General features: G+C 45.0%; 1 protein-coding gene across 1 annotated transcript; it reads right to left on the bottom strand.

Annotated features, from left to right (window-relative positions):
* Window positions 1–9,264: 9,264 nt before the first annotated feature.
* Window positions 9,265–10,739, bottom strand: LOC117851308 (aspartic proteinase nepenthesin-2). Its single transcript, XM_034733102.2, has one exon. The coding sequence runs from the start codon at window positions 10,680–10,682 to the stop codon at window positions 9,333–9,335; it is 1,350 nt and encodes a 449-aa protein (XP_034588993.1). The 5' UTR covers window positions 10,683–10,739; the 3' UTR covers window positions 9,265–9,332.
* Window positions 10,740–13,592: the final 2,853 nt, after the last annotated feature.

Below are 13,592 nucleotides of genomic sequence, written 5' to 3'. Positions count from 1 at the left end.
TGTAGAACTTTTCAAAACAAACAATTTTTCTTATTTGAACTTTCACTGGTTTGAAGTTGAACATGTTCAAATGTTGGGTTGAAATTCAGTAAATTTCAAACTTAATTCAATTTCTAGCTAACTCCTTGAACTAGCTTTCCTCCAAAGTTTTCAACCTTTTATCTCCCAATCTAGCAGAGTTTTGAATAGAAGACCTTTGTAGGAGTTGTAGTGTGGACATAGGACAACAACTTTTAGTTTTGAAAATTTTCAAGTTTGGTTTCAAGATCTCACCAAAACGCGGTTCAAAACTCCCAGCTTCGCACGCCATCGCGTTCCAACGCTCGAGCCAGCGCGTAGTCACCGCGCGTCCCCGTCGCGCCGTGCCACGTGGCACAACCTGACCAGTGCAGTGTCGTTGGCAATGTTCGTCAGCAACAAGACCAGATGGCTCCCCACACTGCCCAACCCTGTGCCGGTGCCATCTTATCCCCTGGCCGCGCATCTCTCTCGGCCAACCACCACAACATGCCCACGCGCGCCCCTGCCACCCACCGTGCGCACCGCCACCATGTCGAGCCATGCCATCTGCCAACGCTGCTTGGCCAATGCCGCTGGTGAGGCGACAACTCGGGCTCCCTTGCCTGGCCACTCCGCGTGCGAGACAAAGGGAGGGAATCCCGCCCTAATCCTGCCCCGCCAATCGTCGGAGCTCGCCCACGCGCGTCCGTGCCGTCGTTGCCAACTGCCATGCTCGCTAGCTCTGTGCCAGTCACCGCCACCCTAAAGCTCTCCCCCAATCGTCATCGAGCACCGAGGCATCCTTATCTTCTCCTCCACACCCTCGCCTGACTATAAAAGCCTTTACACCCTGAGCTCGCCGGCGCACGCACGACATACAGAGCACCAAAGCCCCGCCACCACACCTCTTCATGGAGCCCTGCCCTTCGTTGCTCACCGCCGCCTGTTGAGCCCTCAGGTGCGTCACACACACCCCATTCAAGCTCCCCGAGCCACCTGTCGGCCACCAGCGCCACCACCAGCGCCGGAGCAGAGCCTCACCACTGCCGCTTTCCCCCTCACCATGGACCGTCGCCTCCGGTCGCTCTCTGCCGGCGATTCCTTCGGCGCATCCCCTCATGGTGAGCTGCTCGCCGCGCCTGTGCCCTTTCCTGACGCCCTGGTCGTCGGAGTTCGCCGGAATTTTGCCGGCTAGTCGCCAGCCAGGTCCTGAGAACCAGATTGCAAGGCACTCTTTCTTTCTAAGGGCCAGCGTGTAAAAAGGTAGGACCTATCTGCGAATGTTTAAAAGTTCTAGGGAGCCCTCTGTAATACGTTTTAAGCTTTTCTGTTTCATTTTGGATTAAAATAGGCTGAACTTTGGAAATCCATAGTAAATGGTAGAAAAATGCTAAAAATACAAATCCAACTTTGTTAGACTCTGGATGTTGATTACTTTCATTGAAAAATAGTTTTGGTCATGTTACTGTTGTAGGTTTTTCTCTAGGATTTATTTTGTGTTTAAGCCTTTAAATGCCCTATAAATCACACAAAAATGGTAAACATGGAAATCTACCTTTGTTAGAATGCTTGTGTCATGCTTGTTCTAGATATGAATTTTGTGACACTAGTGTAGATGATGAGCATGCTGGTTTGGATCAAATATTGAAATGCAAGGCTACATCTTGTTATTTGCTTTAGAAATATAAGAAAATAGGTAAAAATGCAAAACCACTTTTGTTGAGTCGCTGTTACAAATGATTCCCTAGGAAAAATATTAGTTTCTGTTGGAGACATGATTGATCTTTCTTAAACTTGTGCACAATGTTTAATACAAGTAAAATATGGAAAATAGATGTCCTTCTTATTAAATCATGGAAACATTACAGTGACCTCTGTTGAATCTAGAGAACCCACTGTGAAAATCTTAGAGGCAAACTATCAATGGAACTTGAGTTAAAAATAGTTATGTGAAGTCTGCCATAGGGTGTTGTTTTTAAGTTTAATTATTTTTGTAGAAGTCAAATGAGTCCCAAAATTTTAAAGTAGCTCATTGATAATATCAAGTAGGCTCTGTAAAATTTCATATCCATATCTTAACAGATGCAACCGGAATAAATTTTTGAAGTTATGGCTAGATAATTGGAATAAAAATAAATGTTGAATAAAAAGGGTAGAATGGGAAATGTACATCTAGGTTGTTAAGAAATTCAGAAACTGGATAACTTTCCAAATGAACTTTGATCAACCTTAGAGTAACCTCAGCTTCCTTTTTAGAAGTTTAAGAGAAATAAACTTTATATATGTACACCACCACCATCAATCTAGCCTGAGGTTTAGGATCACGAAAGTACTTTACTTCGCGTGTGATGAACCCACCTTCCTTTTTAGAGTTTAAGTAAACGAAATAATAATATATGTGTACATAATCACCATCAAGTCAAACCCAGGGTGTAAAACATGAAATCACTTTACCTCATGAAGAATTTAAGTTTAAATCTTGTCTAGGTGCATGTGTTCGTTGTAAGCTTTATCCTTCTGCATGAATATCTGAATTGCATCCTGCATATAAAATCATGAAACTTGAATTATTGCATATGCATCTCGTGTAGAAGCGAATCTCGTAGACGGAACTTACGAACTGCTCCAGACGACCAAGGAGACACCTGCAAAGCTACACCACATCGAGGCTGAGCAAGAGCCCAGTCAAGCTTCCAACAAGCTCCCCACTAACATAGAATAGGAAGGCAAGCCTCGGAGCATAACCCTAATTTAAAGTTCATACAATATCTTTGTTACTTATGTTTGTGCATTTAAGTTCATAGGAGTTGATTGAAAACTTAGTTGCATGATCTCAGGTACCTATGTTTGAACACTAGCATGATAGGCCAAGTAGTTGCAATGCTAAATAGGGACTCGATAAAAGTCGAGTGATTTCCTGTCACTCACAAGTTATAGGAGTTGCTTGCTTACTTATCCTACAACCATAAGGATGACGGGCGGGGCCGAGATTGGTTCTGACTCGGTGGTTTTGCCCCGTCTATCTAGTGATGAAAATGCTAAGGCCGAAATGTGTCGGTGTTCGTGGTCAAGTGTTTGAAAGTACTAATCTCATACCTAGTATGGGATAGGGAAGCCTAGTACCTGATTGAACCGGGATGTGGGCGTACCTCTCCGCTGTCTCTGGAACTTGGTTCCTCTAGTACAACATGTGGGTACAAGTGCAGTCATGGTACGACAACGTTCTAGAACTGTGGGGCATTATATCCAAAGGAAGTGGGCCCTACCACATGCCTGGGGATTGATGGGGACAGCTGACATGTGTGGACCCGTCGTGGTACGTAATGTCATGGGGTTAGGTTCACCTTGCAAGGTTTAAAAACTCGATTTGAATCGTCTGCCTCTCACAGTTTGAGACTGCTTGATCTCTGCGCTGCACTGAGTAACAAGTGGAATAGAGAATGATTATCTTAATGATGCTTGGAATAAAATGTTTGAACAACATGCTTGCTTAGAATAGTTAATTAACTAGAACCTGATGCTAAAACTTGAAAGTAAGGACCTATTTTAGTCGCTTTTGGCAAAAACAAACCCCTCAGCCAAAAAACCTTGCATGTCTAGAAGTTGGTGGAGTAGTTACCACCCGATGGTTAAGCCTTGCTGAGTATTAGTATACTCAGCCTTACTTGTAGCTTTGTTTTTAGGTAATGTGGTAGACGTCAATGAATGTGCTGCTAGTTTGACTTGGCCAACCCAGCTCCCTCCGGGTCGGACGGTCGAGTGGGACCTATCCTTGGTCGGCGAGGATCGTGGTAACTGATGACATGGCAGGCTTCACCATGACATCGCTGCTCCGACATTTACTTACCATTTTATTTCCGCTACTTAAACTCTGAACAATTTACTTTATGCACTTTTGAACTATTGTGGTGTAATAATTAATGTGGGACCTATGTTTTAATCTATTGGATTGTTGTAATCTCTGGACTCACCTTCATGTGAGTATGCTTTGTTTTGATCAGAGACAAGTGGTTTATCAGGTATAACCCAACAGACTACTAGATTGGCTTGACTAAAGTGTCAGTTCGCATGTGAGGCGAAGTTGAGTACACTTTAGCCAGGTTAATTTGGGTGGTTCTGCCACAGCTGGCATCAGAGCTGGAAAAGCATACCTAGAGAAAGCAACAAGCTCTAAACACCTTTTTCGAATAAAACTTACAAGAAACTTATTTGAAAAATTTGTAAGTTCGTTAAGGATGAACTTAGTACAAAAAGCCCTAGGGGAATTTTTGGGATTGTTTTTAGGTGGCTAATTAACTATTGGTTATCTTATACTGACTCCCAGCACATATATAACCGGTTGGAAAACTTACTTTCTTGCACAACAAGGTTGATTTAGGGGTATGGTGATTCCATAATATGCCCCCGGCATCATGTGCAAATATGATGGCGGCACATAAAAAGTGAATACGCTTCCCAGCGTATGAGCGTTGCCCGTACAACAAAAATCGTGTGGGTGTTGTTCCTATAGTGGACGGTAATGAATGTGGATGCTTTTGTGAGTGCTGGCATGAAAGGTTCCGGGTGAAATTTTCTACAGGTACGCTAACCGCGATTACATAAGTTAACGACGGATAGAAAAATCGACTAGTTATTATAGAGAGAGCCGTAAATGTTGCCTTGCCACCGGCACTAACCACGTAAGTCCAAAATTTTGGCAATTATTTGATTTGCGAGGACGAGTAGGTCATGCATGCATCATATTAAAACTTGCAACATAAAAAGTGTAAATCAACCTTGCATGTGTATCTTGTTCTCACAAAATCTCTCACGGTTTACTAAGGATTATCTTGCTGCCTAAGTTTCAGCGATGCTTGTCTTGTTAAAACCTTTCGAGCTAGTAACTTTGGTTTGCTCCAAAAGCCTCCTATAAGAAAGTTCTGTAAAACTTCCTAAGTAACATGCTGGTAAAATTTCATAAAACTTGACCAAGTGGATCTTGAGATATGCTTAACTTGGTAACCTACTGCTTGCTGAAAAATCCAAATTGCACACCTGTTAGGATTTTAATTTTTCGACCCCCTTAAGTTTCGTTTATGTCTAGCATCTTAAAATAAAAGTTGTTAAGAACTTAGTAGACGATCGTCTAGTAAAATTTAGAAAATGTTGGGTAAGTGGTTTGGGAGTTATGATCTGTTTAGTGTTGCACTGTTCCTGAAATTCCAGAATGCACCACACTGTGAGAATCTGAGTTTATCACCTTCTTAGGATCTGTTTCAGCGAGAACCTTGAATACCAAACTTGTAACCAACTATCTAAAGAATCTTCTGGTAAAGTTTTAGAGTTTTTAGATGGTTACTTTTTGAGTTATGGATATTTCTCTAACCTTCCAGAAATCTGTTTGGTTTTGCTAAGTGATTATCTAGTTCTCACACTTTATCGCTTTCCTTTTGTTCTCCAGATGGCTGATCCGATCTATGTTGTTGTGAACATGGATGGGAGTGTGCACTCTGAGTGCCTCCACTGGGAGGGTTTCCCTTCCATCTTGTGGGACACTCTACGCGCATTCGGGTACACTTCCCCACCTCGCTACACGGGCAGAGAGTACAAGGAATACGGAGTGCCACGCTGCAGTGTGCACATGAGTGTGCGCCCCCACCCCGAGCACCCTGACTGGCCACACCTTGAGGTGGTGACAGTTGGGTACCACTTGGATGACACATGGGAGACAACAACTTTGGAGGGTCTGACTTTGTTTTGCCGACAGCACCCTACGGATCGGAGATAGCTTTGGACCCTATTGGGTTATTTCCGGCATGAGATAGGGGTGATGCTATGTGGATAGATCGTATGGAGAACATGGAGCTATTGGGTTTCCTTTGTCCACATTAGACCATCTTTACTTCAGCCAGGTGCATGGACGCTTTGTACCGGCTGAATGAGCTTCGAGGCAGGGCTACGGCTAGGTTGATAGACCTGGCCCAGACCATCCAGATAGCACTCACTGAGACCACCAGAGAGATGACCGCTCTGTCAGTGGAGTTAATCAGCAAGGGCGTTTGGGTCACAGAGTTGGAGACCCAGTGCAGTGAGTTGCAGCAGGAGTTGGAGGACCAGGAGGCCGATATGGAGTTGTTGGCCGAGCAGATTGACGACCTTGACATGGAGTTGGCCGACACCAACGAGCACCTTGAGATGCATCACTTGGACCAGGCAGCCATGCAGGCACCTCCCGAGGCTATGGAGGAGGAGCACCCCGAGGAGATGGGTTTCTCCAGTATGGACTTTGAGAGTGCAGCCCCACAACCACCTTTGTGGGCAGCCCACTCTCCCATGATTAGTATCACCTCCGTAAATGACCTTGATGATTTCTAGATGTGTTTAGAGTTGGTTTTTCATACTCCTTGGCGTAGCCTAATTTTGGTTGGTGTTGTAATAGGCTAGCCTAGAGTTGAGTATTATTTTGTGTAGCATGTGCTACAAAATTGACTTGGGTATGGGTGTGTTTACAAACATTACCAATGTTGTAATTCCCATGAACTTGGCAATTTCCAGCAGCTGTTAGTATTCGAGTTTTTACCCCCTTTTCTGTTCACTTCTGAGTTGTAACTTGAATACCAAAGTCGTGCAAAGTTTCTTACTCTAACTGCTTGTAAAATTTCAGTCCTTTTTGGCTTATCTAACTCGAGTTATGAGCAAAACTCCATGGTTCAGCTTGCTGAAAAACAGCCACGGTAGACCCGGTTAAGTGAAGCTGTTTGACATTGTTAACATTCGTTTTGGTCTCCAAGTCGAATATCAAAGTCGTAGTATACAAAACCTTCTACTCGCTGACCAAAGATGAAGAATTGTGAACATTTGAATCAGGAGGAATAAATTCTCTTTTAGGTGGCTATTTCCTGCCTAAAATAGTTGACTGCACGATGAACTTTTACATTCCACACATGATTTATCTTGTTTCATCTGCTTATGAGCAAGCTTTAAGATTGTGTGACTAATGGAAGAAGTTCACTCTTGCAGATGGTGCACGGTACATGCCAAAACCCCACTGGTTTCTCTTCTGGTAGCGGCGAACAGTGGCAGACACCACCACCACCACCTCCCCCGCCTACAATGGAGGCCATCCTCGCTGCTCAGACGGAGCTGCTGCGGCACATCGTCCAAGGCCAGTAGTAGCAGCAATAGCCACACGGTGGGAAAAATGCTCACCAACCTCGTGTGGCAAGCTAAGAGGACTTCTTTGGCACCCAGCCCCCTCTATTTCATAAGACAGAGGAGCCGCTAGATGCTGACTCCTAGATTTGCCCGATCGAGTCCAAGTTCACACTCCTCACCTCACCTCGCCCCGATGAGAACAAGGCGAACTTCATAGCCCAGCGGCTGCGTGGATCTGCACGGCTATGGTGGGACCACTACCATGCCATGCTACCTGCCGACCACGTGGTAATGTGGGCGGAGTTCAAGATCGCCTTCAGGGCGCATCACATCCCTGACGGTCTGCTGGAGTGAAAGCTAAACGAGTTCCTCGCGCTCACCCAGGGCACTCACAATGTGTTGTAGTATGCCCAGGCCTTCAACGACCTATGCCAGTATGCCGGTTATCATGCTGACACATATGAGAAGAAGCAGGATCATTTTCGCAGAGGCTTGAGTCTCAAGCTTAGGGAGAGACCGAACTCTGTGAAGGTGAACACCTTCAATGAGGACTGCATCATGACCCTCAAGGCCAACAAGAAGATGAAAGCACCGATACCATCTCCCAGTGCCCTCGCGCAGAAGTTCAGGCTGGTTCCACCGTGAGTTCCCCAGAGGACTCCGCAGCAGGGACGGTGGGTAATCCGGCCACCGCAGCAGCAGGGAGCGCCTCGCTTTCCGGGATTTCCGCAGCAGGGCCCAAGGCCTAATGCTCCACCCCTGCTTCGCCCGAACAACATGAACTGTTGTTTCACTTGTGGGAGTCCGGCCCATTTTGCAATGGACTATCCATAGAGCAGGAATTAAGGTCAGGGGCAGAGTTCGAATGGGAATAATAAGGGCAAGAGGCCGAAAGTGCAAGTCAGGCAAGGAAGATTGAACTTCACCAACCTTGCAGATCTCCCAGAGGCCGCACCAGTGTTGATGGGTACATTTTCTATCCACAATCAACCCGTCCTTATTTTATTTGACTAGGGAGCATCTCATAGTTTCATCGGGAATAAAGTCGGTAGTAGATGTGGGTTGAACTTCTGTCACACTAAGGGATCGTATATGATCTCAACACCTGGTGGTAAAGTTGGGTCCAACCAGATTAATCGCTTTGTACCACTCAGGATGGGTAATAAGGTTTTCAAAACTGATCTGATTATCTTGGATTTGGAAGGGATAGACATAATCTTGGGAATGGATTGGATGACTCGGCACAAGGTCACCCTAGACATTGCAGCACGGGCTATCCACATAAATTCCCCCACACAAGGACCCTTAACCCTACACCTACCTCCTCGAGAGTGCGTAAATTCTTGTGCCTTTCCAACAATTGAGTCCCGGATAGAGGATATTCCAGTAGTGTGCGAGAATGCAGATGTATTTTTGGATGACTTGCCATGAATGCCACCAGACAAGGACATTGAGTTTGCCATAGAGCTGTAGCCAGGCATAGCACTGATATTGTATGAACCTTTGCCATCGATGACGAAAAAGGTAGAAATCAATGTTTTGCTACCGATCGTCAATTCGACATTCAGGATCCCTTTAGCTTTTGACCTCTTCCCCTCGAAGTCTTTCAGGATCATGTTGGTCTTGATCAAATCCTCTGGAGTCTTCCAAAGATTGCGTTAGGTAGAATATGGCATTATATTCATAGCAGCACCACCATCAACCAGCATCTTTGCCATCGGCCGACCGTTAACATGAGCTTTCAGGTACAAAGGCCCTGACTACACCGAGGAGGATCCCAACGACTACGGATAAGGTGTCAAGTGACTTCCAATCATATAGATCCTATGCATGCTTAGTTGCTAGTGCTTTATTTATGATGTTTGAATGATGATTGATTGCATAGCCTATGTTTGGTGGAGTCAGTTTCGCTTCGAATTGGACCCTCCCGGTCTCCTATCGGCTTCTAGAACCCGGTTGCCTGTGGTGGGCTTTGGTCAATGCAGATTCATCAACAGGCTGGTTCTAATATGCTGTCAGAATCTTATGTTCTTCGGTTGACTGTGGTGAAAAACCGGTGCCAATAGGTTTGCGGAAGAAATCTAGAGAATATGTAAATGCATGCATGCCAACATGGGCAACTTTCCGGCATAAGTAAACAGACAATTAATCTTTGATGCATATATGCAGCAACTTATATCTCCAGATCTAGCACGGGCCTAAAACAGCAGCGCCAATGCTAGAAATTGGACTACTACCATCAGAGACACCTTCAAATCTGGCGTCGGCGCAGATGCCGTCTCGAATATGAGCCGGCTGCCTTCGATGTCATACGCCATATTCGTGTCCGTCTGCAGCAAGCTGCCCAGTAGCGACCCGCCCCGGGACGGCAGAATGGTCAGGCACTCCAGGTTGGTGTTGTTGTCCGCGAAGAAGTAGTTGTACTTCTTGAGCTCCATCGCCGCGTTCGTGCCGTCGAACACCAGTGTCAGCTTGGGAACCACCATTTCGTCTTTGGGTTGCAACGTGTAGCACAGGTCAAGACCAAGCGCCGAGCCGTCCACAGCTTCCGCCGTGATCCGGCTGACGAATGCCTTCCTGACAACGTTGTACGCGGCCTCGTCGAGGTACGTGACCGGGACGGTCGTGCTCAGGAACACCCCGCCGGAACCGTTCGACTGGATGTCGAAGGTTCCAGCTGGGATGCCGTTGAGCTGCCGGCCGTCGATCATTATGCCGGTGAGCTTGACATAGTAAAGGCCAGGGTTTGCGTCGTTGTTGAGAAGGGGAGTTGAGTGGCTGTTCTCCGTCTGCGGAACGGCGTCATAGCCGAACTGCAAGGGGCTGGGTCCGTCCGAAACCAAGAGGTAGGAGAACCAGGAGAGTTGGAGCTGGGACACCAGGGATAGGCTCCCCCTGCTGAAGCCCAGGACGCCGGAGGCGCCAAAGAAATCACCGTAGCTCGCCTTGCTGCAGCCGAACACCACGTCGGGGAACTGAGTCTGACCAAACGTGAACGTGTCGTTGCCGAGGTAGCCGGTCGTGTTGGTGTAGTCGTCGTATTGCATAAGGTACGTGCAGTTCGCCGCGGGGTCAGGGTCACATTGCTGCTTGATCACGCTCTGGCACCTCTGGCTGATGCAGGGAACCCCGGCGAAGGTGTCCGACGTACTTGGGTCGAATGTGGTCCCCGGAGGTGGCAAGCAGGCGTCAGCGCTACACGCGCACTGCGCCCACACGAGCTCAGTGGTGATGTCCAGGATGCCGGTAATGTTCTGCAGGATCGACGTGCCGACGGAGAGGTTAAAGACGTAGAGGCCGGCGGTGTCGGCCGCTTTTGTGCCCTGCTTCTGGCCTTCCGGAGTTGACAGGACGTTCGGGATGACGTCCAAGGCGTGATCCTTCAAGAAGTCGAAGGCTTGCTTCTTGAAGTAGTCGCTGATCTTCTTCGCCTGTGCTGAATTTATCTTGACCGGCGGCCGGACGGCCGCCGACAAGACAAGCGGCGCTGGCATGAGGAGGGGGAAAATAACTACAGCTACCAGTACAAGTGGGAGGAACCGACCCATCGTGTTGCAGCTTGCACAACCTACTGGCTTCCAGCTATTGCAGTGGTGTGGTGCATCCATCGCAGCATATGCTACGCTTTTATAACCTGTTCGTGCTCTTCCTGGAAGCATCATGTACACGACATGATTTCCACTTTACGGTATTTGGATATCAGGACTAAAGTTTAGCCCTGTCACATCGGATGTTCGGATGCTAATTAGAAAGACTAAACATGAGCTAATCATAAAACTAAATACAGAAACCCTAAGCTAATTCGCGAGACGAATCTATTAAGCTTAATTAATCCATCATTAGCAAATGGTTACTGTAGCACCACATTGTCAAATCATGAACTAATTAGGTTTAATAGATTCGTCTCACGAATTAGACTCCATCTATGTAATTAGTTTTGTAATTATACTATGTTTAATACTTCTAATTAGTGTCTAAATATCCGATGTGATATAGCTAAACTCTAGTCCCCCTGGAGCCAAACAAATTCATGTCCGTAGACCGGCCGTTTACTCTGGACATCTCAGTATTTGTTTGCTAGCCAACGCCCATCACAACAGGCCGGGCGTAAGAAGATCATGATATTTTTCGTCATTTTTGTGGTTGTAAGCATAGGAGTAGACACTGCTACCGTGTGAGAAGATTAGAAGAACGTCTCCATACAAGCAACTTACAGATGGAGATGCTTTGTGGGACAAGAAAGCCAGTAACAATGGAGTCAGTCAAGAGACATACACGAAGCAAGAGGGTGGCAAGAGTACAAAGTTCACGAAAGATACTTCGATGGTTGGATATGAGTTGGTTACACTCGGTGTACAGGATACAGGAAAACAAGGCCTAGAAAATTTGAGTCGCATTTTCAACCTATGACATGGGAGTATCTTCTCTCCGCCCATTTACGTTTACTTGTCGCCTCCCACGAGGTATCTGTGTTGGATTTCCACAGACTTGATAGTATCTACCAGATGGGCATTCCTAATACTAGTCTTAGTGCATACTCCCTCCATCTAGAAATGATAGGCGTATTTTGATCAATCAAAAGTCAAACTTTGACTAACAATTAGTTAAATTATAAGCATATTTAGTATATAAATTTTGCATATATTTGTACTTAAATTTATTTTGAGATGATATTGAGTTTTTAGCAATTGACATTATATTATAAGAGAAATTAAGAGTCAAAATTTACTTTAAAAGACTTTTTCCTAGTTCAAATACGCCTATCATTTCTGGACGGAGGGAGTAATTTTATTACAGCATTAGGCTCAGAACTTGGTAACCAATAAGCTTTATGGATGTTATGGGGATGAAACTCCTTTCTGATCTGATGAAACTCCCTCTCCTCTCTCCACGTAATGACCTGGAAAGTCATCAAAATTGTAGATATGGTATAGAATATAATACTCATAAAACTCCTATGAAACCTTCGTAAAACTGGCCTAAGGTTTAAAAGCGAGGTCTGCTCTCGACTAATTCTTTGCATAGGCAACCCTCACTTAAACCACCACTACATACAGGGCTATCACTGCCAGTTTAAAAGGAACCGCCGTGAAGCCTAACACCACTGGTTCTGGAGCCTAATGGCTGGAAAAATGATAGTCAACAAAGAACCAGGCAGCAGAAACATAAATCACTAGGACTCCAAATTGGGTGATCAAAGTATCCATTTTGATCATCTTGACGAGCACTTTAACATGGTGATGTCCAATTGAGAATTTGACAATGTTACAAATGGTCCATCCTTGCATATACTCCATCTAATATTGTTTCTTGCATTTTCCGAGCATAATCCTGCAAAACATACCAAACCACCAAAACTCGTGGAACTCGTGTTTAAATAAATATTTATATCCTAACTACATTAAGTTCCATCATTATTTGCAATGGTTGGCAGTCAGAATGGTGTATAATGGCCTTCAACACACCCCGACATTCAGATCTTTGCTCATCCTGTTTAAAAGTGGAATCAAGAACACCGGGCCAAACAAGAACTAAGGTGTATTTTGATGCACAACTTCTCAAAATAAATGGCTACACTACTGGAGAAATCACCTCTAGTACCTCTAGTACCGGTTAGTAACCCCCTCTAGTACCGGTTGTGCAACCGGTACTGGCAATCCGGTACTAGAGGGGGTCCTTTAGTACCGGTTGAAACAACCGGTACTATAGGGATACCAACCGGTACTAAAGGGCCTGCCACGCCCTGCGCGGGGGTTGCCTCATTAGTACCGGTTGGTATCCCCAACCGGTACTAATTATTTTTCATTTCTTTTCTTATTTTCTATTTTTTTATTCTATATTCGTATTTCGTATTTGTTTCCTTTATATATACTAGTTCTAATATGCTAATATATGTAAAGTTCTATATATCTATAATATTACATTTGAGATCTTAGAGAGAACCACTTCTGATAATAATTCAAATACATAAGAAAAGTAAGTATTTAACTTGATACAACACTACTTGTCTTAGAGAGAAGTTGAAATACATAAGACAAATGTTACATCCATGCATACTACGGGCTTAGTCTGGATAGCTTATAAAGATATGAAGCATAATTCATATCTCCAATCTTAAAGTCTAGAACGTCATCAATATAAGTTAGAGCATGGACTAGTACACTCTCTAGCGCTTCAGAATGATAATAATTTGGATAACCATAAATCTCAAATAATGGTGTGTTCGCTTGAGTTTCCTTGTAGAAAGAGACCTTAGTCTGGAGCAAGAAATCTCTAGTGCGTGTCGGGTATCCAACGCTGTAACTATATCCCAACATTTCCACGGCTTGCTCCAGAATTGCTACAAAGCTTATTGCCGCCCAGGTTTGATTATAGGTATCCTAAAAGAAGAGAATAACATTATTATGAAATTTAACAGATGTAACGTAATTAAAGATAAAAGGATGATTAGATCCATA

Source organism: Setaria viridis, chromosome 4 (genome assembly GCF_005286985.2).
Source record: "Setaria viridis chromosome 4, Setaria_viridis_v4.0, whole genome shotgun sequence".
In the NCBI taxonomy this organism is placed as follows: domain Eukaryota; kingdom Viridiplantae; phylum Streptophyta; class Magnoliopsida; order Poales; family Poaceae; genus Setaria; species Setaria viridis.
This window is presented reverse-complemented; position numbering and strand designations above follow the sequence as displayed.